This window comes from Acomys russatus, chromosome 24, assembly GCF_903995435.1.
Source record: "Acomys russatus chromosome 24, mAcoRus1.1, whole genome shotgun sequence".
Classification (NCBI taxonomy): Eukaryota; Metazoa; Chordata; class Mammalia; order Rodentia; family Muridae; genus Acomys; species Acomys russatus.
In genome coordinates this window covers 42959339-42982477 of record NC_067160.1, presented here as the reverse complement: position 1 = coordinate 42982477, position 23139 = coordinate 42959339, and the positions used below count along the sequence as shown (strand labels likewise).

At 35.5% G+C, this 23139-nt stretch overlaps 1 protein-coding gene across 1 annotated transcript in view; it reads right to left on the bottom strand.

Moving 5' to 3' along the window:
* Lrp1b (LDL receptor related protein 1B) overlaps positions 1-23139 on the bottom strand; it is a 1950158-nt gene that overhangs the window by 1004577 nt on the left and 922442 nt on the right. The window contains exon 5 of the mRNA XM_051166335.1: positions 16228-16356. Within this exon, the coding sequence (XP_051022292.1) occupies positions 16228-16356 (129 nt within the window). The remainder of the gene's footprint in view (positions 1-16227; positions 16357-23139) is intronic.

Here is a 23139-nt window from a genome sequence, read left to right as displayed (position 1 = left end):
TCCAGTAGGAGCTTTGAAGACTGTAGTTCTGACTGTAAATGCAGACTGTGCAGGCCTGGCTCTAGAGACTTCAGAAGGAGGAAAGGCTTTAAAAGCAGTGGTGCTTGCAACCATTCATGAGATATTTTGGCAAAGAAATTCTATGGCTTCTGTTCTTGTCCTACTAACTAGCCAGAGGCTACATTTAAAGTAGTGGGCTATTTTCTTTGGCAGAGTACATTATAAGACAGTACAATAGCGAGTAGTTGTTAATAATTTCCCTATTGGATGCCTATAACAAAAGATAGCAAGTAGGTCAGAAAGAAATACAAAATGTACAGTTTGGAGAGAAACAGAGCACTGGGAAGCTTAATGTTGCATTCAAAGCATGTGCTGCAACTTAGGCTATAATTGTTAAAGAGATTAGAGTCATTAAGGAGAGGCCTCTTGCTCTTATGTGGAACAAAGGGAATGGTGCACTGAGGGTGAGACCCCACTTTGATAAGCTTCCAACATGTGAACAAGAGCCTAAGGACATGCTCATTGAAGACTACTAAATATAAAAATTGTTGTTGGTGGGATTCAAGGCAGTCAGGGTCCTGAATTCTAACTCTTTAATTACAGAGAGTCACTATAGCCAGCCAGTGTGTGGCAGGTGCATTCCTATGCCAAGGACCTGAGAAGGCAAGAGACTCAGAAAGTCAGTAGCCTGAAACCATGAAAGTAAAGCTTGATTTGCAGTGGAGACTGAAAGATGATGGAAATGCCAGGGTTGTGACACATCAGCAAAGGGAGTGGAACCAACCCACAAGAAAGATCTCTGTTACAGGTAGCAAAGGGGTGTGTTGAGTGGCAGAGCCATTGAATCCTTTTGCTTATGACTTCCAACTACAAGATTATATGTTTTACTTACTGGGTTCTGGTATTGTTTGATCCAGTTCTTTTTCCATTATACTGTCACCTTCTTCGGAAAAGAAATCTATATTTTGTGGCATTATATGTTGAGAATATATAATTTGCTTTTTAAAAATTTTTATAGGGGGTGGTAGTCACAATTAAAGGATTTCCTTGATTTTCAGAGAAGACATTAGGGATATAAACTGTTGAGACTATAAAGAACATGGGGATTTGTGAAGTTATATTAAATATATTTTGTATTATAATGTGACCAGAGCCTGAGTGGGCCAGGTGTGCAATGCTGTGTCAATGAGAATGTTTCCCCTAAGCATAGATATTTGAACACTTAGTTTCGAAGTGGCAGGACAGTAAAGGGAGAATGCTCAATCTTGATAGGAAATATATCACCGTGTGAGGGCTTGGAGAATCTGTAGTATTTCTGCTTCTTCTTCACTCGACTTCTTCTTGCTGTTGAATATGTGATTTCTCAGCTACTTGTACCTGCTCCCATGTCTCTAGCTTGCTGATATGTCTCTGAGATGAGGAAACTTTTAAAATTTATTTTGATGGAATATTATTCCTTTGGAACTGTGAGCTCAAACAAATTCTTGCTTCTCTAGGCTGTCTTGGTCATTGTATTATACCACGAAGCAGAAAACTGATACCCTAGGCAAGGTAGACATTAAACAAACACTGGGTAACATATCTTCGCAGTGAAAACTTCTACAAAGATATCCAAAATATAAATGTAAGGACAGAGCCTCTCAGAAACAACAAAAGAAAGATATATATATATATATATATATATATAAAGTGCTTGAGAGGCAGAATGGAATCAACTATGTGTCTGAAAATGGAATAAACGGTGACAATAACAAAGACAGGCAACACTGACTAAAGTGCACTGCTATGGAAAGGCTGAGGGGGGTCAGTTTTGGATGTATGGAATCTAACCCCTTTGATAAATATATAGAAATACTGAACATACAATTTCATATCATGTTTAATCAAGGGTTGAGTTGTCATGATAAAGTCTTAGAAACCTCTGATGTCATGACTTTTTAGAAGTCAAAATATAGAAAGTGCTTTAAAATCCAAGTCAAAAAATGAGATGACATAGGAAGTCAAACAAAGAAAGAAAATGCAGTGAAAGGAAAGATAAAATAACAGCAAATACTGAGGAAAAAAAGAGAATAGTTCAGGAAAGTAGATAGAGGGAAACTTCTATGAAGTTTAGAACACAATTCTTTTAAGGTAGTGTTGTATAATTGAGAAAATATTCAAAGGAGCCAATTGTCCTATAGGCCAAGGACCAATAATTGTGAAACAAAATGGAAATGACTGGTAATTTTATATGTGAGTTATAATATTGTTACATCCAGGGAAATAGGTTCAAAAGTTAGTGGGAAAGATAAGACTGACTATACACTTCAGGATAAGTTTTATTATTGGAAAAGCAAAATGCGCAACAGTTGGACAATAACATTGCACCAAAGAGATTTTTTTCCCACTTATCTTTACAGAACATTAATTGGAAAGATCTAGCACAAACTAAAATACTAATGAGTTCATTGCAGTGCTAAAGCCTAATGTTGTTTTCCCTGGCTCTTTTTATCAGGTTCAGTGTTTCTGGTCTAAGATTAAGATCTTGAATCAAATTTAAATTGATTTTGTGTAGGGAAAAGATATATGTATCTAATTTTATTTTTCTGAAGTTGGATATCTAATTTTGCCAATACCTTAAATTGAGACGTCTGCCTTTTTTTTTTTTTTTTTTTAACTCAAGTTTTTACAGGGTTTTCAAACACCTGGTGTTCATACCTGTCTCGGTTTACCTGCAGGCCTTCTGTTCTGTTTCATTAGTTTTTATGTCTGTTATTTGTGCCAATATCCTGCTCTGTAATGTAGTCTGAGTTTAGATTATATGGTATCACTGGCTGTATTCATACTCCTTGAAGATTCTTTAGCTCTTTGTGGTCCTTTGTGATTCCATACCAAAATTTTTGGATTATTTTCCTACTTCCGTGAAAAATGTTGTTAGAATTTGATGTAGATTGCACTGAATGTTCTGACTACTTTGGGTTGTATAGATATTTTCAAAATATTAATTTTGCTAAACCAAGAGCACAAAAAAATTTTTCTACCATTCAGTGTCGTCAAATATTTTGTCAGTGTCATGTAGCGACCCAACATGAGGATATAACAGTCATTATCCCTGGTGGGATTATAAGTTAGAGCAGCTACCATGAAAATCAATGTGGCTGACTGTCTGTCAAAAGCTAAAAAGAGAAACCATGACCCAGCTATACCACTCACTCCTGAGGAAATTACAAAAGACGTCCTAATTCTATGATAGAAATACTTGCACAGACATTTATTTATGTTATTTTTACAACAGCAGGGAAATGGAACCAACCTACACATCCAAATCAATGGATAATGAAATTGTGATATATATTTATACATATACACACACACACAATAGAAACATATTTTGCTGTAAAAAAAGATGAAATTATGAAATGTACAGGAAGATAATTGTAGCTGGAAAACACATTCAGCAGGACAACATTGACTGGCAGATGATGACTAGTAGTTGTCTTGGTCAGTTTCTATTGCTGTGATGAAACACCATCACCGAAAAGCAAGTTGGAAAGGGAAGTATTTATCTGGCTCACGCTTCTTTATCACTATTCTCATCATGAAGAAAGTAAAATCAGAAGCACAAATTGGACAGAAACCTGGAAGCAGAAGCTGATACAGGGTCCATGGAAGATTGCATGCTGCTTATACACTTGATCCCCACGGCTGGCTCAGCCAACTTCCTAATAGATCCCAGAACCACCAGCCCATGGGTAATAACACCCAAAATGGGTGTGTCCTCCCACATCAATCACTAAGTAAGGAAATGCCCTACAGGCCTGCCAGTAGCCTAAAATTATGAAGGCATTTTCTCTATTGAAGTTCCTTTCTATCCAAGTGACTCTAGCTTGTGTCAAGTTGACATAAAACTAGTCAGCACAGTAAGCTTGGAGGCCGTTGAGGATGGAAGCCTCTGTCTTGGTCAGATTTGAACCCCACTTCCCATTCTCTAGTAGAACTAATAAAATAAAATAAAATAATGCAATACGTGCTATAACTGTCTCTTCTTATGCCTCCTGGTGAAAATAATGGGACTTAACTTTTACCTCAGTTCCTGGGTAGAAACATGACACTTTTATCTGCTCTAAATACTAGGACATTACATATTATCTTCTCCTCTTTTAAATATTAGTTCAGATGACCCTGCCATTAACCTAGCCAGCATATTACTCCATAGGAAATCTGACTCACCTGAAGATCTGGTAAGGAGATACTTATACTTATCCCTGTAATAAAGTAATGTGTTTTTTCTGCCAAGGAGCTACTCTCTTGATGCAAACATAATTTTGCCATGGGACGCAGCTGCATCGGTAAGCTTATCTGTTCCTCTGATCAGTGTAATCTTTCTTTTTCATTTTCTCTTTCTTTCCTAATTCCTTTGTTTTCTTTCTTTGAATACTCGCTAAACCCCAAGCATGCATTGCCTGACATGCGATTTTTGACTTTCTTTGAAGCGTCCTCTTCTGATGCCACTGCTTGTGGCGATCTACTTCTGAATATGCCAGGATTGTTGGCAGCCCTTCCTTCTCCCCTTTCACTGAGCATTGGTTGAGGTTTAATGTTTTCCTGCCTGGTTGTTTTTACCCCAACTGCAGGTGAAATTGTCTTTGAGCTTCCTTCTAGGTCTGTTGTTAAATTATTTTATTAATAAGATGAGAGACCCTTAACTTGTCCAGTACCAGTAACTCAAGTTCAGAAAAACATATGCTACAAATTTTCTGTCATGTGTAGGTCCTGGCCATTAACTGTTACAAATGTATGTCCCTGTGGCAGCGTGGGGAAAATAAGGCAGGTACGATGAGATTCAGGACAGAAAAAGCGATTAAAAGTGGGCAGTGTGTAACAGGAAACCATGGCCTGGAATGGTATGCCAAGAGAAAGTGTACAGCAGACAAGGAGTAGGGAAGGAGTGAATAGGAATATCCACAACAAAGTATGGTTCAAAATGATGCATAGAGATCTGTGGCTCTGTAAACTGAAAACATATTAAAAATCAAACAAGAAAATATTAGTGATTTTATGAAATGGATAACTACATTAGGCTAAACTTTAAATATGTTAGAGGATAAACTGATTGACAGTTGGAGACTTCACAGACTGGAAAAATGCTGGCTAATTCTTCAACTGAAATAGAAAGAAGGTGGATAGATGAATTATTGGTCCAGACAGAGTCTTAGATTAACAGACTTGGACTGAGAGAATTCTATTTTAATCACTTGTACTTTTTAAAGGATATATACTTTCTCAAGGATGTACAAGATAAGATCAGAGTGAGGAGAAGGGGGTGGTACATGAAATTCATTATCTAAAAGGGAGAAAGAGGAAAGGGCATTTAAACAATTTCAGTGTTTTTGACAGGGCCTCTTACAGATGTAAACATACAACCTGCATCAAAAATCACAACTTTCTACTTTACTATTATGGAGACAGATTAAGTACTGTAAGCATTCAATGATGTATCAAATTATCATCTAGGTCCATTTTCAGATATTTCCTCTGTAACTTAATAGTATACTGTTCTGAAAACCAGAAAAGTATTCATGTGCAATTTAGCTAATAATTTGCGCAGGTTCTATTTTGTGGAAGGCACCATCAGAATCTGTACTTTGTGGGTCTTATTGCCAAGAAGAAATGCTTTCATGCATTTAGAAATAAAATCAATGCAACAGATTTCTTCCTGTAAAACTGAAAAGTCTGTAGGCAGCATGACTAGAAAGAATGTCATGATATTAATCATCCCAGCCCAGAATGGTATGGAGAGAGAAGTGCCAAAGGGGCAGTCTCTAACTGCTATTATTACTCTAGTTTTTTTCAAACTCTGTTGATTGCAATTTATACAAGCTATGCCTTGAAGACATTCTAAAGAAAAATTATATTTCTTATATAAAAAGACACTTTCTTCTACTTTTAAGCTTTATTATTTTTATCCTTCCAAGGATTTAAGTAATTGTACATTTCAAATTTTTCATGAATAACAAATAAATACATTATTTGCATATGGATATTTCAGTCTCTATTTAACAACTTGTTATTTTTCTCTATTTTTATTAGGTTTTGAGGATTTAACACAATATATATTTGACAATATTCAGCCTCTTACCCAAACTCCTCCAAGAAACATCTCCATTTTCTACCCACCAAATTTGGTGTCCTCTTTTTTCCAAGCCCATCATGTGCAATTTGTGCTGTCCATAGTATATGTGACTATTTACTGAAGAATAGTTCACTTAGCATAGACGAAGTCCTTAGGGAAATCTATCTCTTCTCTCCCAGAAGCTATTAATTTCCAATAGCTCATCAGCTTGTGATAGGACTTCCTGCTTATCTCCCCTTTGATGCTCGGTTTTTCTAGCTTAAACTTGCACAGGTCTTGTGCACACTCTCACTGTCACATTTTCTACGAGTTCATATGTACCTTTTCTACTGTGTTCCAATACTGTTTTTGGTAGTCATCCATTGCTCTTATAATCTTAAAATATTTTGCTCCCTCTTCTGCAATGATCCTGAGTCTTGGAAGACTAGAGTGTGATATAGACAAACAGTTTAGGGCTGAGCTTTCCACAGTCTCTTATTTCCTATAACTTGGCCAGTTTGGGTCTCTGTGTTAATTGCCATTGCTGCAAGCAAAAGTATTTTTGATGAGGGTTGAGATAAAAATAATTGTGTGCATAAAAGATACTAAAGATTCCAACAAAAGTTCTTATGTCTTTTGGACACTTTGTCTATATTGCTGAATATAAAATTAACCCATACAAATCAGTAGCCTTCCTATATAGAAATGAAATACTTAGTGAAAGGGAAATCAAGGAAACTATTATCCATAATAGCCTCAAAAATATGTGCTGCATTAAACTTAAGCAAGGCAGTGAAAGGCTTGTACAATGAAAAATTTAATATTCTGAAGAAAAAAACTGAAGAAGATAAACAGAACACAGAAATATATCAGAAGATCATGACTGGTAGTGCTAATATAGCAAAAATGGTCATTTGTCAAATTGATTTACATATTCAAGGTAATCCTGCCAAAGGTCCAATATGATTTCTCAAAGAAATTGAAATGATAATCCTAAATTTCTTCTGTAAAAACAAAAGGTCTTGGGTACCTAGATCTATCCAGAACAAATTGAAGGAAGTATTATTGTACCTGTCTTCAAATTATATGGGTGAGGCATGGTAAAAAAAAATGGCACGGGCTAGGCACAAAGACCCACTGATAAATGAATAGAGGATTTACATATAAGCCCTTACATGAACAACCAATCAAAATTTAAAATAATTTTTCTTTCTTTCTTTTTTTTTTTTTTTTTGCTTGCATATTTGTATGTACATTGCAAGAATATTTTGCCCAAGGAGTCCTGACGAGGGTATCAGATTTTCTGGAACTAGAGTTAAAGCTGATCGTTAATTACTACATTGGTTCTGGGAGAAAGAAATCTGGGTTTCCCAGATTTCAGAAAATGCAGTTAGGTGTTAAGCCACTTCTACAGTCTCTACAACAAAACAAAACAAAACAAAAACCAAACAAACAAACCCCAATCCAAATCTAAACAAAATCAAAAGATAAAATCAAAACAAAAATAAAAAGAACTCACGTAATTTTTGATAAAGAGGCTGTCAATCAACATTGGAAGAAAGATAACATCTCCAATAAATATTTCTAGTAAAACTAAATAGCTGCATGATGAAGAATGCAACTAGATTCTTATCTCTCATCATGCACAAAACTCTACCACAAGTGGATTAAGTACATGATAAAGATCTGATACTCTAAATTGACAGAGAAATAAGTAGGAAATGTACTTGAACTTAATGGCACAGTAGACGACTTTCTGAACAAAACTTCAGCAATACACACTTATATCAACAATTAATAAATGAAGCTTCATGAAATGGAAGTTTTTTTGGTACACCAAAAGTCACTATCTATTTATTGAGTGTAAAGATAGCCTACCTCAGTGGAAACATCTTTGCCAGATACATATTTGATGTATGGTAATTATTCAGAATATACAAAAGACTAAAACAATAAGAGCAAAATCCAAAAGGAACAAACAAATTAAAAAATTAAAATGGGGTGTGCCTTAAGCCCAAGCAGCTTGGAGATATTAAAGGACATTTCTCATCTTTAGGCACAGGTAAGTTCAAATTTAAACTACTCTGAGGTTTCATTCATCATAGCTAGGATCCTAATAGCTAGGATCAAAAGAGCTAATGATGATAAATGCTTGCAAGGATGCAGGAAAAAAAGATGCTTTATTTACTACTGTTATAAATGCAAACTAGTGTAGCTACTATGGAAATCAGGGTGGCTGTTCGTTAAAACTTTGAGAGTAGATCTACCACATGATACAGCTATACAATAGTAGGCATATGACCTATGGACTCGATATTCTGTTACTGAGATACTTGCTAATCCAAGTTCACTGCTACTCTGAGAACTATAGCTTTCCAGTTACACCTTAGCTTTCCATATCCTCAGTGGAGTTCACCTGGATTCCCACGAACTAATGAATGCAGAATGAAAATGAGGTATTTTTATGCCAGTGTTAGAGAAATATGTTAGAAATTATAAAATTCTCAGGGACACAAATGGAATTGGGAACAATTAGTCTGAGTGAGATAACCCAGTGCCTGAAAGTCAAAGTTACATCCTTTCTGAATCTGTGCCTGTTAGTTTTGAATATTCAAACACGTTTGTTAAATTTGAAGTAATCACAGAAGGCAGGAAGGTTTGAGAAGGTCATGGAAGGTATTACTGGTAAAGGGAATTTGACAGTGTTACAAATGTGAATGAGAAATAATGGAATGGGGAGGATTAAATCGGGGATAGGAGGGCAGGGTGGTGGAGGGGATAGGGAAAGCAACAACTAACACTAAAAATAATTTGAAAAAAATCATAAGGAAGTCTACTACAATAGAACCTTCCTGAAATATATATATATATATATATATATATATATATACCCATATGAAATAATTTGCCCTCTAATAAGGCAAAGGTGGCCCTACTAGACACCACAGGCAAGTTATTAAATCCCCAACATGAGGAATGAATTACTTCTTTTGAAATTGTTGGAAAGTAGCACCCTATAGACCCCCAAACATTATTGCCTATGTCCAATGCTCTTAACCACACCTAGTGCTAAAGACAGTACATACTTGATTCAGAGAACATGGAAAAATTAAGTATATGCTGACATAGAAGCTTAATTGCTACACTCTAGCTTTCAGAATTCTATAAGCTGATGTATCTGTTACTGGAGGGGAAAAGTAATCATTATACCCAGCTATGAACCATGGAAGTCACAAGTATAACTGCCCTTACAAGACACGCCCATTGTGTTAGTGGTTCCGTCAGCAAGGGAGGATCCAACTACTTTTGATGAGGTCTATATAGAGGTTTAGATGAGGTTATATAGAACTCCATATGATGAAATCCAATCTAGTGTCCAAGAATCTGGGGCTAGACAAGGTCCTACGTGCTGTAGCTAGACCTGCTAACATTCCTAGGACATACTATTAAACATGTTCTTAATTACTTATCATTATACTGAAAAATTTTTATCTCTCAATCATTTGTCATTTCTATGAACTTAATAATTCACACTTCATCATTATTCATTAAATTTGTCTAGTATTTTTTTAAAAAGAGAGGATCATGCATAGACAATAGGCAGCTCGGGCTTCATGTGGGTCCCACCAGTAAGGGGAGTGGGGACTGTTCCTGATAATGGACTCTGATGAGGGGTTTTCGATCACTTCCCCCTGATGGGATATGTCACAGGGGAAAAGGATGAGCTCAGTACAGATACAACTTGATGAGCTGGGGTGGGTGCATAGGGAGTTCCCCTTTTCCAAGGAATAGGGGAGTGGGGATGTGGGAAGGAAGGTAGGACTGGTAGGAAAAGAGGGAGAGGCTATGCCTGGGAAGTAACTTGAATAAATAAATTAATTAGAAAAAAAGAGAGCAGTAGGACTAAATGTAATTTATTAAATTTTCTATTTTGAGAAGTTGGTAATAATCTGATAGCTATTCTACAAAAATATTTAAATAAAATAAAGTTGTATCTAGCATGCCAGTGACAAAACCAAAAGTTTATTGTCACACTCATAGCTTACAAATGCTTAATTTTTAATATCAGAAAAAGCCTGAGATAAGTTGGGAAAGAAAGCCTTTTGAAAGGTAATGAAGGATGCGCTTTCTTGTCATGGGTAAAACTTTTCTAAACTGTGAGTACATCAAAGGAGTGGTAACACATAAGATCCAGCGACCTGCTGATTCTGTTCTCCCTCGTGCGTCTTACAACTCTGTGGCTGATTAAAATATAGACATGTTAAGAAATGTGCTAGACTACAAATATGATGATGTCTTGCAGCCAGAAACAAAAACAAGAAGGAAGCAATGAAAATATCCATAAGGAACTATTATGTCTTGTGCTGTTCTACTTGAACAAAAAAAAAAAAAACAAAAAAAACAAAACAAAACAAAAAAACCAAAACAACAACAACAACAACAACAACAACAAAAAACAATGTCATGCAATTTGGGAAATAGAAATGACTCTGGGAATGTTCATCAATTCCAACTGATGAAGTTTAATTTACAAGTCCATGGTGGGATAGATAACATACAACAGAAATAATTTCTTATAAGAAAAGAAATATATATGTATATATTTAAAATATTTGTTTTTTGTTTGTTCACTTTATATCCTGGGCATAGCCCTATGCCTCCTCACCTCCTAGTCCTACCCTCCTTCCCCCTACTAGGAAAGGGAGGTGTTCACCTTCATCAACTATGAGATTTATCTAGTTGGAGGGTGTCCTCTTCAGTCTTTATGGCCCCTGCTACTAGGAGTCTCTGCTAGAGTCCCTCCTCATATCATTCTCCACCCATGGGAGCTTACCCTGACATAGGTCTCCAGCTTGTCAGAGAGATGCTCTCGCCCCCAGCTTTTCTTTTATCTACAGGCCTTCTGTCCTCCTGCCCAGACTCTTATGGCAAGACTACCTTCTCAGGATTTTAGACAGGGGTAAATTTCAGAATTTCCACAAGGCAGAGCTTGTGGCAATGCAATTTGGTTGTTGAGAGGAGAGTTTATTTTACTGAGGACTTTCCCTGGCTCACATACAGTCCTTCTAACATTTCACGTTCTTCTGAACAGGAGACCTTGGTTGGGATGATACAGGCAAATGAATTAAGACAGAGCTGCCCAAACCGCCATGAGGTTAATACCAGACTCAAATTACAGTCAACCCTAAATAATATGGCAAACCTGATGAAATACTCACTTTTCTTTACAATTACACGTAGGCTTTTTGTTCTTTTCTTTAGTCTCAATGTCATCATATCACCATGTTGGTTCCCAGAAGCTTCTAAAGAATATGTACCAAACTTCTAAGCACTGAGCTACTTTCCTGCCACTATCTATTTGCTATGTGTCCATAATGTTGTCTACCTATGTGTGACATGCAAAGAACAGCAAAACAAATTACTGATCTATCCTGGTTGATCAAGATCACTTTTAGCTAAGAACATGTCACATCTCATCTTGTCACCAAGTGCCAGTCATACACATAGGCCACTGGAAGGACGCTTACATGGATTAAACCATCCTGATGCCACTCTGAACTTTCACAAGAAGATGCTCTGAGGTATATAGTATTCTGACGCATTTTCTCATAAGACAGCTTTTAATGTGAAGTGTTTTAAAATTTAACCTTAAAAGAATGTTTTAATAACTGATCTGCAAACAGCCTTCTGAGAAGGACAGTTGTCTCCTATAGGATCTCACCGGCTGTCTAAGAAGCAGAAGCAGCAGACATCAATGCCGGTTAATTATCCAAACACAGATACCTTATTATCACATCAGGAGATCTTAAAATTATTTTCATGGTTTTAATTTAGGAGATGGGAAGCTACAGTTTTCATTTCGTCCTCTCTTACTTTTTTCTTCATTATTACAGTGATGGAGGCAGCAAGCAGCATGGGTGTGTTGTTTTCCCAGCTCCGTTTAGTGATGCATTGCTTTGCATGAAGCCAAAGTAAGACCTCAAGCACTGAGTAACGTTTCCACTTCATTCTGTCTTGTGTTGTTTTCCTTAATTCAGGGGTCAGCAAAAGAAAAAGACGAACACTTCCATTATCAGCTTTGAAAAGCTACGTTCAGGTAATATTTCACAGACTGAGCAGTTGTACTTAAATATTTAGTAGCACACACACACACACACACACACACACACACACACACACACACACACACACACACACTGCATACATAAAAACAATGAATGAATAATAAAGGCCTGAATGTGAAAGAGTTCAAGAACGGGAATGTGGCAAGAGTCTAGAGAAAGGAAAGATATGTGGGAGATGATGTAAGAATATTATAATCTTTAGAAAACAAAAGAGATAATTAAAACAAAAAATAAAAGCTTCAAAAGAATCCTGAAGCCAGCCAATGGTAGCTTATCTCTCAAGGCTATAGCCACTCTACTTACTAAAAGAGGAGCCCTCTCCTAGCCTTTGCCCTCATGGTGATGAGCATAAATCAATACAAGGCTCTTCATATTGACACTGTCCATACAACCAGTGGAACAACACTCTTCAGGATATCTGAATGAACAGACCAACAGGCTGAAGTTTATCAAATGTAAAATTGCCACAATCCTGTAACACCTTCCTCCATTACTGGAGCTAGTACTCACTTTAAACCCAAGGTTCATGTAAACACATATGCATACATTTTTATATCATAGTCAATTTAAATTATTTAATAAGAAAGATGTGCTTAGTAAATGAAAGTTTAAATTTTAAAGTAAAGGAGCCAAGATTGAAATTTTACTTGTAAACTAAAGTAAAAATATTCAGGAAGTTTCACTGGGTAGGTCTAAATAGTTGTTCTGAGCTGATTGTTTGATTAGATAGTTGTTAGCTCCTAGTGTAAATTCCATTGTAGGATAAGCAGTAGGTCCTCTCACTTTTTGTAGGTCTCCTCCAATATTTCTGGGCTATTAGGGTATTCACACCTGATGTTAATTTACAAATGTACATTACTAACTTGCTTTCTTTTATTAATCATTCATTTTGAGTTAAGTAGTGTACAGTGCCAAATATGGCTGCAGTAGATTACCTCTGAAGATTTCCAATTCAAGAAATGTTAACTATTTTTATTTACAATTAATAAGATTGATAGAGAGCAGAAACTATTTTCAGGGAATCCTCCATTTCATAAATTAAGAACTAAAGATTCTTGCTTAATATAACTCCTTTTCCTCTTTATCACAACACCTACGATAAACCTTCTCTCCATTAAGCACATTCCATAAAGACATTTTTCCTCAGTACTTTTGATTAGATTTCTTTTTTAATTAGGTTTTTTTTTTTACACATACATTTATACTATCACACATAAATAAAATAAACTATGTACTGCAGGGAGAATCTCTAAACAATCTGGAATTATATCAATGTGTTCATTTTTAAAATTGCTAATCTGTACTTCCGGTTCACTCAGGTAATTAAGTTTTATTCCTTCTCAAGTCTCTGATGGGGTTGAAGACCAGATACTTTAGTCTTACAATTAAGCTTATTTGTTTAGGGATTAAGGTGTTTTTAGGTCTAGATAGATATTTTAAGTTGATAACCATGAGTTATGACAGATATAATTTTCATTTAGAAATAGACTCACCAAGATAAGAAAGATGCTTACTTCAAGGTTGCCAAATACAAATAGCCAATTCACTATGAATATAACATTCATAATAGTGTTTTTAAGGCTTACAATATTTACTTTTGCTCAGGCATGATACCACAAAGATGAAATAACTAATTAACTACATTAATTTGCCCAATCATTATTGATTGAAAACAAGACTTCACAGGCTTGCTATGGAGTGAATAGTTAAAAGGCCACAGCATTAATTTATGCTGAAACTTCAACACCTTTGAGAGCAGCTTGCAAGCCAGTTAACCACCTCTTCTTATGAAGCATCTCTGCCCCCAGGATCTTTCTGTAGTACCTGCCTCCTAACTAGTTACCTGATAGCTAACCTCTCCATCATTCAGCATTGATAATTATATACTTCCCTCACCTCTGGAAAGTTCTATCACAATATATTTTTTAATGTGGCACATTGACTAGAAATGTGTGCATAGCCAAACCCAACTATCATTTCTGGTTTAGTTGCTAAAAATGTGGCAAAACCATACCAGGCATGAGTTTTCTTCCTGAATTGTGCAAAGGCATGAAATCAAATATTCATGTGACCTTCGAAAGTAGTTGCTCTTAGGCCCTTATTATTAGCAGCTCATTTTCCTTAAACTTTAAGCCAGAACACTATCTCCATAGCAACTGTTTATTTTTCAAACTCTGTAGGCAGATATTGTCTTCAATCTAAGGGCATGGAGGTGATTTGTATACTCCATTATCTGTTCTGGAGTCATCACCTTCCCTTGATACAGTGTGACATTAGCATGTGCCACCCCTCTCTAGTCATGTTCTATTACTGTCACAAAAGCCACTTCTGTAGAAAGGGAAGCAGGGTTTTCTGAGTCAGGTTTATTACATTTCACTCTTCCTGAGTATCTGTAATATTATGTGTAAAATTTGAAACAGCAAAGAATTAGCCTTCCTCAGTCCATCAATATTTTAAATCAGAACTCTCAGTGAAAGGATAATTAGGAACAAAGAACATGGCTTAATGGTTGTAAAGATCTGAATCCCATGCACATATAATTAAAGCATTGTATATGAAGCTGTTAATTCAAATAAACCAAGAATTGAAGGAGGTTCTCTTTATGATTTTGTACGCAAATATTTTTCTAAATAATTTACATGCTATTTCAAAGAAATGGACAAATGTGTTGTGAGGTATATAAAAGAAACAGCAGCAGTTGACTGGGTTTCGCCTAGTTTAACTCTGAAAAAGCCAAACTTCCTTCAAGTTCGCTCAAGAGGGGAGGGAGGGTACACCTTCTTTCTACAACATAACCTGAAACACATGACATGAAAACATGGATAAGGGGGATTAATCAGCCTTGGCAGAATATTGCCTATAATATCCCCTCAAAATATTCCCAAGGCAATTCAGCTACTATGATACCAGTACCCTGGTATTCTAGTGTATCCCCAAGATCTTCATAAACAGTTCACAATGTGGAACAAGCATTCAATATCTGCTGAAAGCTATAGAGAAACAGAAATTGTATTTACTGGGAAGCAGTAATACTAAAAAATAGCAGTTTTAAACATAAAGTTGAAACATAGATCTATAAATTTTATAATTTTAATTCAAAGGATAAATTCATTTTATTCCTTCCTACACCTTGTTTTTCTCCTTCCCTCCTTTTATCTTTTCCCCCTTTCCTTTTCAGATAAACCTAAAAGAATATGTATAGTAAGAAATAGAATTGACACCAAAGTGAGTTAATCTCATGTAGTAATGTAATGATGCTGGGAAACCACATAGTATTTGAGTGCACACACACACACGCGTGTGCACACATACACACACACCCGTGTGCACTCATGCACACACAAAAAGATGGAGATAGCATACACCTTTAAATAGAAAGATAATGGAAAATCACTATGAATATTAGCTTGTTGCAGATCCTTGAAAGAAAAGGGAAGAACCACGTGATTTGGTAGCAGAGGGCATTGTAGACTGACATGTGGAATGACTCAAAGCAAGACCATTTCAGTTGAAGAAGAAAAACAGAATCTCTGGCAGAGACAACAGAATAGGTGGGGAAAAGCACATGGGCATGGAACTAGAAAGATAAATTAGGTAGTTAGGACATCATAGTCTTTCCAGTAGCTCACATTTTATTCTCAGGACAAGAAATTATTGACAGATCTTAAGTAAAAGAGTGGAGTGAACCACACTTCACCAGACTAATATGTGGAGTATAAATTTTAGACTTGAAGCAAGAAAAACTTTTTCAAAAACCTTACAGAGTGCAGTAAAAAGATTGGTAATTAATATTCATTTTCTACATATTTTCTAGAGTTTTCTCCAGTTGAATGGGTTTTAGAAGAATAAAAAACGATCAAAAAATAATTCTGAGTTTCTACCACATATCAGTGTGTTCAGAAGAGGGGATGCCATCCCATCCTAGTCTACATGGCTGCACCATATTTCCAGGGACATAACTGTAAAAACAATACAAAAAGGGACTCTGGAAAAACAAAGACTTTAACTTACCATTTTTGACCTTGCAAGATCTGTTGTCCGACTGCATTATATAGCCTTCTACACAACTGCAAGCATAGGATCCATATGTATTCATGCAGGTCTGGCTGCAAATACCATAAATTCTGCATTCATCTTGATCTGAAAGAAACATTAATGTCATTTCTAAGCAAATTTATGCTTGGACATTTAAATTTTATTGAAAGAAGGATTTGTTTTCAAAAAGACCATTGTATTAAAAGGCAAGCTTATACCAAAAAATATTTTAAAATCATTCCAACTAAAAATCAAGTTCTTTGTGGTATTAATATTTATAAAGTTGGAAGATTATATTTAGCATAAGGTTATTTGTTATAAGAGGATACTGGCTTCAATTGTGATAGTCATGCTAGCTAGACAAACATGGGTGGATATTTAATGCTGTAAAATGCACTCTACTACATACGTGCTGAATAATCCCAGTATTTATAGGAATGACTTTTTCATTCTTTTATCCAAGAATTAACCCAGTGGAGGGCTTCTAATCTACACGTTAAATGTGATTTATGAGCCAAACCATGCAAGCCATCTTTACTATCTTGGAAAGGGAGACTATCAAACACTTACTGAAACAAAACGTTATCATTTTTAAATGTTTAACATTTGCTTTTGTTATTGTTGTGTATATGTATCTGGGCACACATACAACCACGACATGCATTTAGAAGCCAGAGGACACTGCAGTGGAGTCAGCTGTCTCTCTTGTTTGTCTCTATGGGATACAGGGATCCAACTCTAGGCATCAGGTGTGTGTAAGGAGTGATTTCATCTGCTGAACTCTCTGGTTGGGCCTCATAAATGTGCTCTAAATTAGATTTGTTTTATCATCTATACTCCTCCTTCTACTTCTGTTGTTTCAGTTGATAACTACCTGCAAAAGAAATATTAGTTTTATTTCCCCAGTGAACTTACACTCGATATAAAAGCCACACTTAAGAGAAACTTGAGTGCAGGTACCATGTCTAAGAGTTAATGACCAACACAACACAAACTCAATGATAATGATGGAAGATGTTTTTCTTTTGTCTTATAATGTTTTTTCTGGGCTTATTCTTGCCTTTTGTTACAGATTTTTTTTTTTTACTTACCTATTATGGTAGCTAATTTTGTTTGTATGGTATGTGTGTGTGTGTGTGTGTGTGTGTGTGTGTGTGTGTGTGTGTGTGTGTGTGTCTGTATGTGTTTCTTCTGCTTTTTCTTTGTTTCTTTGTCCTACCTATTGCGTGTTTGTTCCTTCTGTCCTATTTTTGATTTGTTATTATTTTATTTATTTGATTTTGTTATTTTCAGATGCATATTTACCTTATAATGAGAGAGAGAAAGAAAGTGTGGACTTGGTTGGTTGGGAAAGTTGAGAGGATCTTGGAGGAATTGGGGTATAAGAAACCATAACCATGTCCCCTTGATGGGGAGGCCTGGTGGCACACAGAGGAAGGATAGCAGGATACCAAGAAGAGACTTGATACCCTATGAGCATATACAGGGGGAGGAGGTCCCCCTCAGTCACCGACATAGAGGAGGGGAGTAGAGGGGAAGCAGGAGGGAGGGAGGAATGGGAGGATACAAGGGATGGGATAACAATTGAGATGTAATATGAATAAATTAATAAAAAGAAACCATAATCAGAATAGACTGCCTGAAAATATCTATTTTTAATAAAAATGAAAATTGTATAATAAACTGAGTATAAACAATATCAGGATTTCCTTAATCCAAGAAGACATACATTACAGTTAAATTCAGTAGCTTCTCACAGGCATTATGATGAGATGGGAATTTTATCTGAAGGAGTCAAGTTGTGCAAGGATGTATGAGGAGAGGCAATAACTTATAGTCCTGATAATGAACTATATGTATGCTAATTTAAAGGGCTGTATATATTGTGCACATTTGGAAATATTAATAAAAAAGGAGCCAAGTGATCATCTTTGTTTATATAAAGATTGATTGTTGAATACAGAAACTAAAATATAAAACCATTAATTTTGAAAAATTGCTTGACTAAATATATATATATACACTTGCATTTGTTTGAAGCATTGCATCATGAGATGTAGGCTGGCCTAGCATCCCTATGCAGACTGGTCTTGAACTCCTGACTCTCCTTTAGTATCCTGTCATCTCATTTTAAATTCATTATATTTTGAATTCAGTGTCAGTAGTCATAGAATAAAAGAATAGACAAAAGTTTGATAAATAGACTAAAGCATTTGCAAACTAGTTATTGGAAATGAGTAGTAATCAGTATTGAAGTAGAAAATTCAGGAAGCAGAGCCTTGAGTAGAGGGAGATCATAAGTCTTATTTTTGTCACTTTTCAGGTGTCTGTAGACTATGTGTGTGTGTGTGTGTGTGTGTGTGTGTGTTGTGTATAATGTGTAAATGTATATGTACGCATATGTATACATATATGAGGGGATCAGACCTAGAATGCCTGGAAGCTGGATGCATATGAATACTAGACTATGAAACTGACTATTTCCTACAAAGAAAGGAATGTAAAGACAAAGTTCACCTACTGCAAATAATTATCTGAATGTGGGGAAAATGGGTAAGAAAATGGCCTATATGAGGCTCTTCTAGAGGGAACTCCATGATTCTTTGGAGATATTAAACATAAGAAGTTTGCAAGTATAACAGTGGTCAGCATTAGCATCCAAACAGAACCCAGTGAAAGCAGCCTCTGGGAGTCAACAAATAGGGTGCTGATCGTGGAATAATTGATACTTATATTACATATGAAATCATTTCCTATCAGGTATTCTGCATGTACAAATTGCCTTGCTTGGGTGGATTTCACAGTGTAGTGTGTGAGACATATAGAAACAAGAATTTTCCTTTAGGATATTCAAATCCCTCATATAACCTTGAAATTATGCATGAATGTAAAGATATACTTTGCAGTTAAGAACAAAGGAGGCCTAGATATACTATAAAATATGCTGACATTTCAAATATTCCAAGTTTTCAAAGTCACATGGAACAGTGCTAAAAGGGTTGGCCTTTCCTAGCTATAAGATAAAGGAGATGTTCAAAGCTGTTTTAAATGAATAATGAGGCTACAAGTCAGCAATATAAGAAAGAGTGAAGTAGAAATAACAAATTTAAGAACACAATAGTTACCAAAGATCTGTGTATTAAACAGGGATGAGGACAGCTGAGATGTGACAAGTACAGAGAGATGCATGTTCTTGGTCCACCTTCCTTCCTTCTTTCCTTCCTTCCTTCTTTCCTTCCTTCCTTCCTTCCTCTTGGTCCACCTTTGAGAGTTCCTTCCTTCCTTCCTTCTATATTTTTATTTTTTCTTTATTTCTTTTTATATTTCTATGTATTTAGTGTGGAAGAGTGTGCACTTGTTGTTTGACTACAGAGTGAGGCAGCAAAACAACAGTTTTTCAAATTATGTAAGAAAGGTGGCAACCGGACAGTATATTAATCAATTCAAGAGATGGGTTTATTAAACAGGAAAATGATAAAAGTGAATATATAAAATAACTTGTATGGGAATTTAATAAAACACTTATGTGTTGAAATGAAAGTAAGGAGAATAAGTTGATTTAATAAGCACCAGAGGGTACCCACAAAGATCTGTGTTGAGAAAGGTATATCCATTGCCCAAAGCTGAAGGACAAATACTAAAAGAGCATAATGTAGGTGAACAAATAATTCCTTGGGATAATTTAGAGACGTATTTTCAAGAGACTGTAGTAGATAATAACCACCCACTGCCCAAAGAGCTTTCAGTGAAATTTCACAAAGCAAGGTCTTGTGACAACTCTTCTTTCCTTCCTATTGAGGGTCCAGCAAAAAAGAGAGGTAGACAAAGTTCCAGGATGAATGATCCTGTCTCCACCACCACTCGCTCCTGGGAATAATAATGTAATATGCCCAGTGTCTTTATCCTTCCTCCTTCAAGGCTTTGCTACACATTTAAGCTCCCATCATAATTTTCTGTGACTATATTAATTCTTCAAATATTAAAAGTCATTATCTTTGTGTATCACCTCTCACTACCATTATGATAATACAAGGAAAGGAAGGAGGACAGAGTGAGAAAGGGAGGGAATAAGAGAGTGTGGATGGAAAAAGTAGAGAACAGAAGGGGCATGGAAAAAAGATGGAAGAGAATACAGGGAGGAAAGAAACCTAAGACAATCTTTCATTTGAATTCTTGTTTTAGGGTTGCCTTCTGGGAAAAACCAAAGCTAATAAAGGAATCTAATAAGAGAAAGCAAAAAAATATTGCTGAGTAGCATAAGGAGCTATTTAAATCGGAAAAGAATTAACCTATATGGAATTCTTTGCTCTGACTTTGGATTTCTGTATAGTCATATAATAACCTGCAGTCATGGATGGCTCATTTGAAGTAAGTACTTTGGGGGATAGAAAAAACAGTGTTTGGAGCTACATCTACAGTAGCGCCAAAAGAAGCATAGTTTTGCATTTGAAAAAGTTCAGCCCTTGGTTACAGTAATGATGCCTGTTTTCTTTCACAGATCCTTTCCCACTTTAATATTTTTAGCTTCTATTTTAGTTTTAGTGGGATGACTGTACTATGCAGGAGTGAAATGTGACTAATGATGTCCTTTGTTCTTTTACCCTAGGCAGTATGTACAGCGCTGGCATTGATGCAACTCCACAAAATCGGCTACAGAATAATATACATGCAATTTCTTGTGAGGGCACCTTTTTCCTGTAAGGATGGGTAATTGTCTGGAAATAATTTGGAGAGAAACAATTGATTCTCACATATGGCCACTAAAGAAAGCAAAGAATACAAAGGAGTTCATTTTCTATAAGTTACTGTGAAAATAATCAGCACATATTTGTTTTTGGTTTTTCCTTCTCTCAAAGGAAGAATTTAACTGTGGCTGAGTTCTTGCCATTAATTAAGACATTAAAGATTCCTAGTTTCAATTTACTTCCTCCTTGGCTCCAGAAAGGACAAATCCTGAATGCTTTTGGTTAGAGATTTGCGGGAATGGGAGGGTGGTGGTGGTGGTGGTAGTGGTGCAGAGCATGGTGCCCAGAGTTCCACTGCCTGACCCAAAGTACAAATGGTGAGATCAGGTTTGAACAGGGAAGGTCTAGCATGTTCACAGACATTTATATTTGACACCACTTATCTTGAGGTGACTTCATTTTTATGAAGTCATTAGTCTTGGTATTATTCTTTCAAAAGGTGTGAACTTTTGTGTATAGTTCACATTTTTAAATGTTATTTGAAAGGAGTATTTGTCTCCCTATGACAAATTCAGGATATGGCAAACATCTTATTATGAATGCTTTTTTAAAAATCTCATTTGCGTTTCACACCAAACAACCAATAACGTAAAAGTCTGAAGTATATATCAAAAGGTAAGGAATCTCTTCATGATAACTATGGATCCTGTAGACTTTTTATTTGACTGAGAAATATCCCCCATAGTCTTGGTCATTTGAATGTTTGATCCACAGTAGGCAATAATTGGTGTTTAGCAGGCATCTTTGAATGATGGAATGAAAAGTGGCATTTTCGTCACTGGGGACCTTGGAGCTTAAAAGATTCATGCCATCCCCAGTTTCTTCTCTCTGTCTTCTGTTTATGGTTAAAGGTGTGGGCTCTCCATTCTAGCTCCATGCCTGCCTGCCAGCCTGCTTCCCTAAGGTGTTAGTGATGGACTCGTATCCCTGTGGACCCTCAGCCCCAAATAAACTCTTGCATTGGTCATGATTTTTTTTCCCCATAGGAGCAGAAAAGCCACTAATACAGTCATATCATTTTTAATGATTTTGACATTAGGATTTTGAAAAATATTTTCTCTCTCAGTTCTCTTGAGTTTAGAATCCTATATTAAGGCATAAGTAGTAAACTAATTATCAAAGCAAAATTACTTTAAAGAAACAAAATGATTTTGGAAATACTGTGTTTATTAGGGATTTTTGGACAATATAATTATTCTGTAACTTGGAATTACATAATGTAAATATAAAATTATTACATATATAATTATATAATACTTGTGCCATATGATTTACAAACATGTATTATATATATAATTAACACATTTAAGCATGTATGTGTGTATAAATATATATATGCTCAGTATTGTATAAATGCATATAACATTATGTTTATATTTATCTGTTTGTTTTGTTTTTTGTTTTTCGAAACAGGGTTTCTGTGTGTAAACTTGACTGTCCTGGACACACTTTTTAGACCAGGCTGGCCTCAAACTCACATTGATCCACCTGCCTCTGCCTACCAGGTGCTGGGATTAAAGGTGTGCATCACCACTGCCCGCAATATTGTGTTTATAAATATCTAAAATTTATACATATGTTCACATACATATAATTGAAGTCAAAATAATAGAGCAATCACAAATATTATTTCAATGTTCCAATTTTTTGAGGATTATCATTTGCTGAAGAGCTTTTGCAAAATCTAGGGAAGTTAACACATTTGATAGCTTGTTAGAACCCAGAGTCTCACAGATGCTGGGCAAGCACTCCCCTACCAGTACCTAGGCCTTCAAACTAGATTCGAAATAAGGAAATAATATGAAAGTCAACATTTATATTGATTACTGTGGTGTTACTAAAATACCAAACTCTAAACTTTATGATCTAAAATTTTAAGTATTATTGCAAACATAGTAATCTCTAATATATTTAATGATATGTCTACTATACTGCAGTAATATTATAGCTATAAACTAATTATATAGTTAAAATAATATAATCTAGTTTTTTAGTATTATATAAAATATTAATTCTGTTATTTCCAAATTTTTATATTATTAAAAAACAAATAAAATTAATATAAATTTATATATAACATTTATGCTTTACAGGTAATATTAACCTTTACATTTTAAGAAAAATAGTAAACATGAAAAATGAG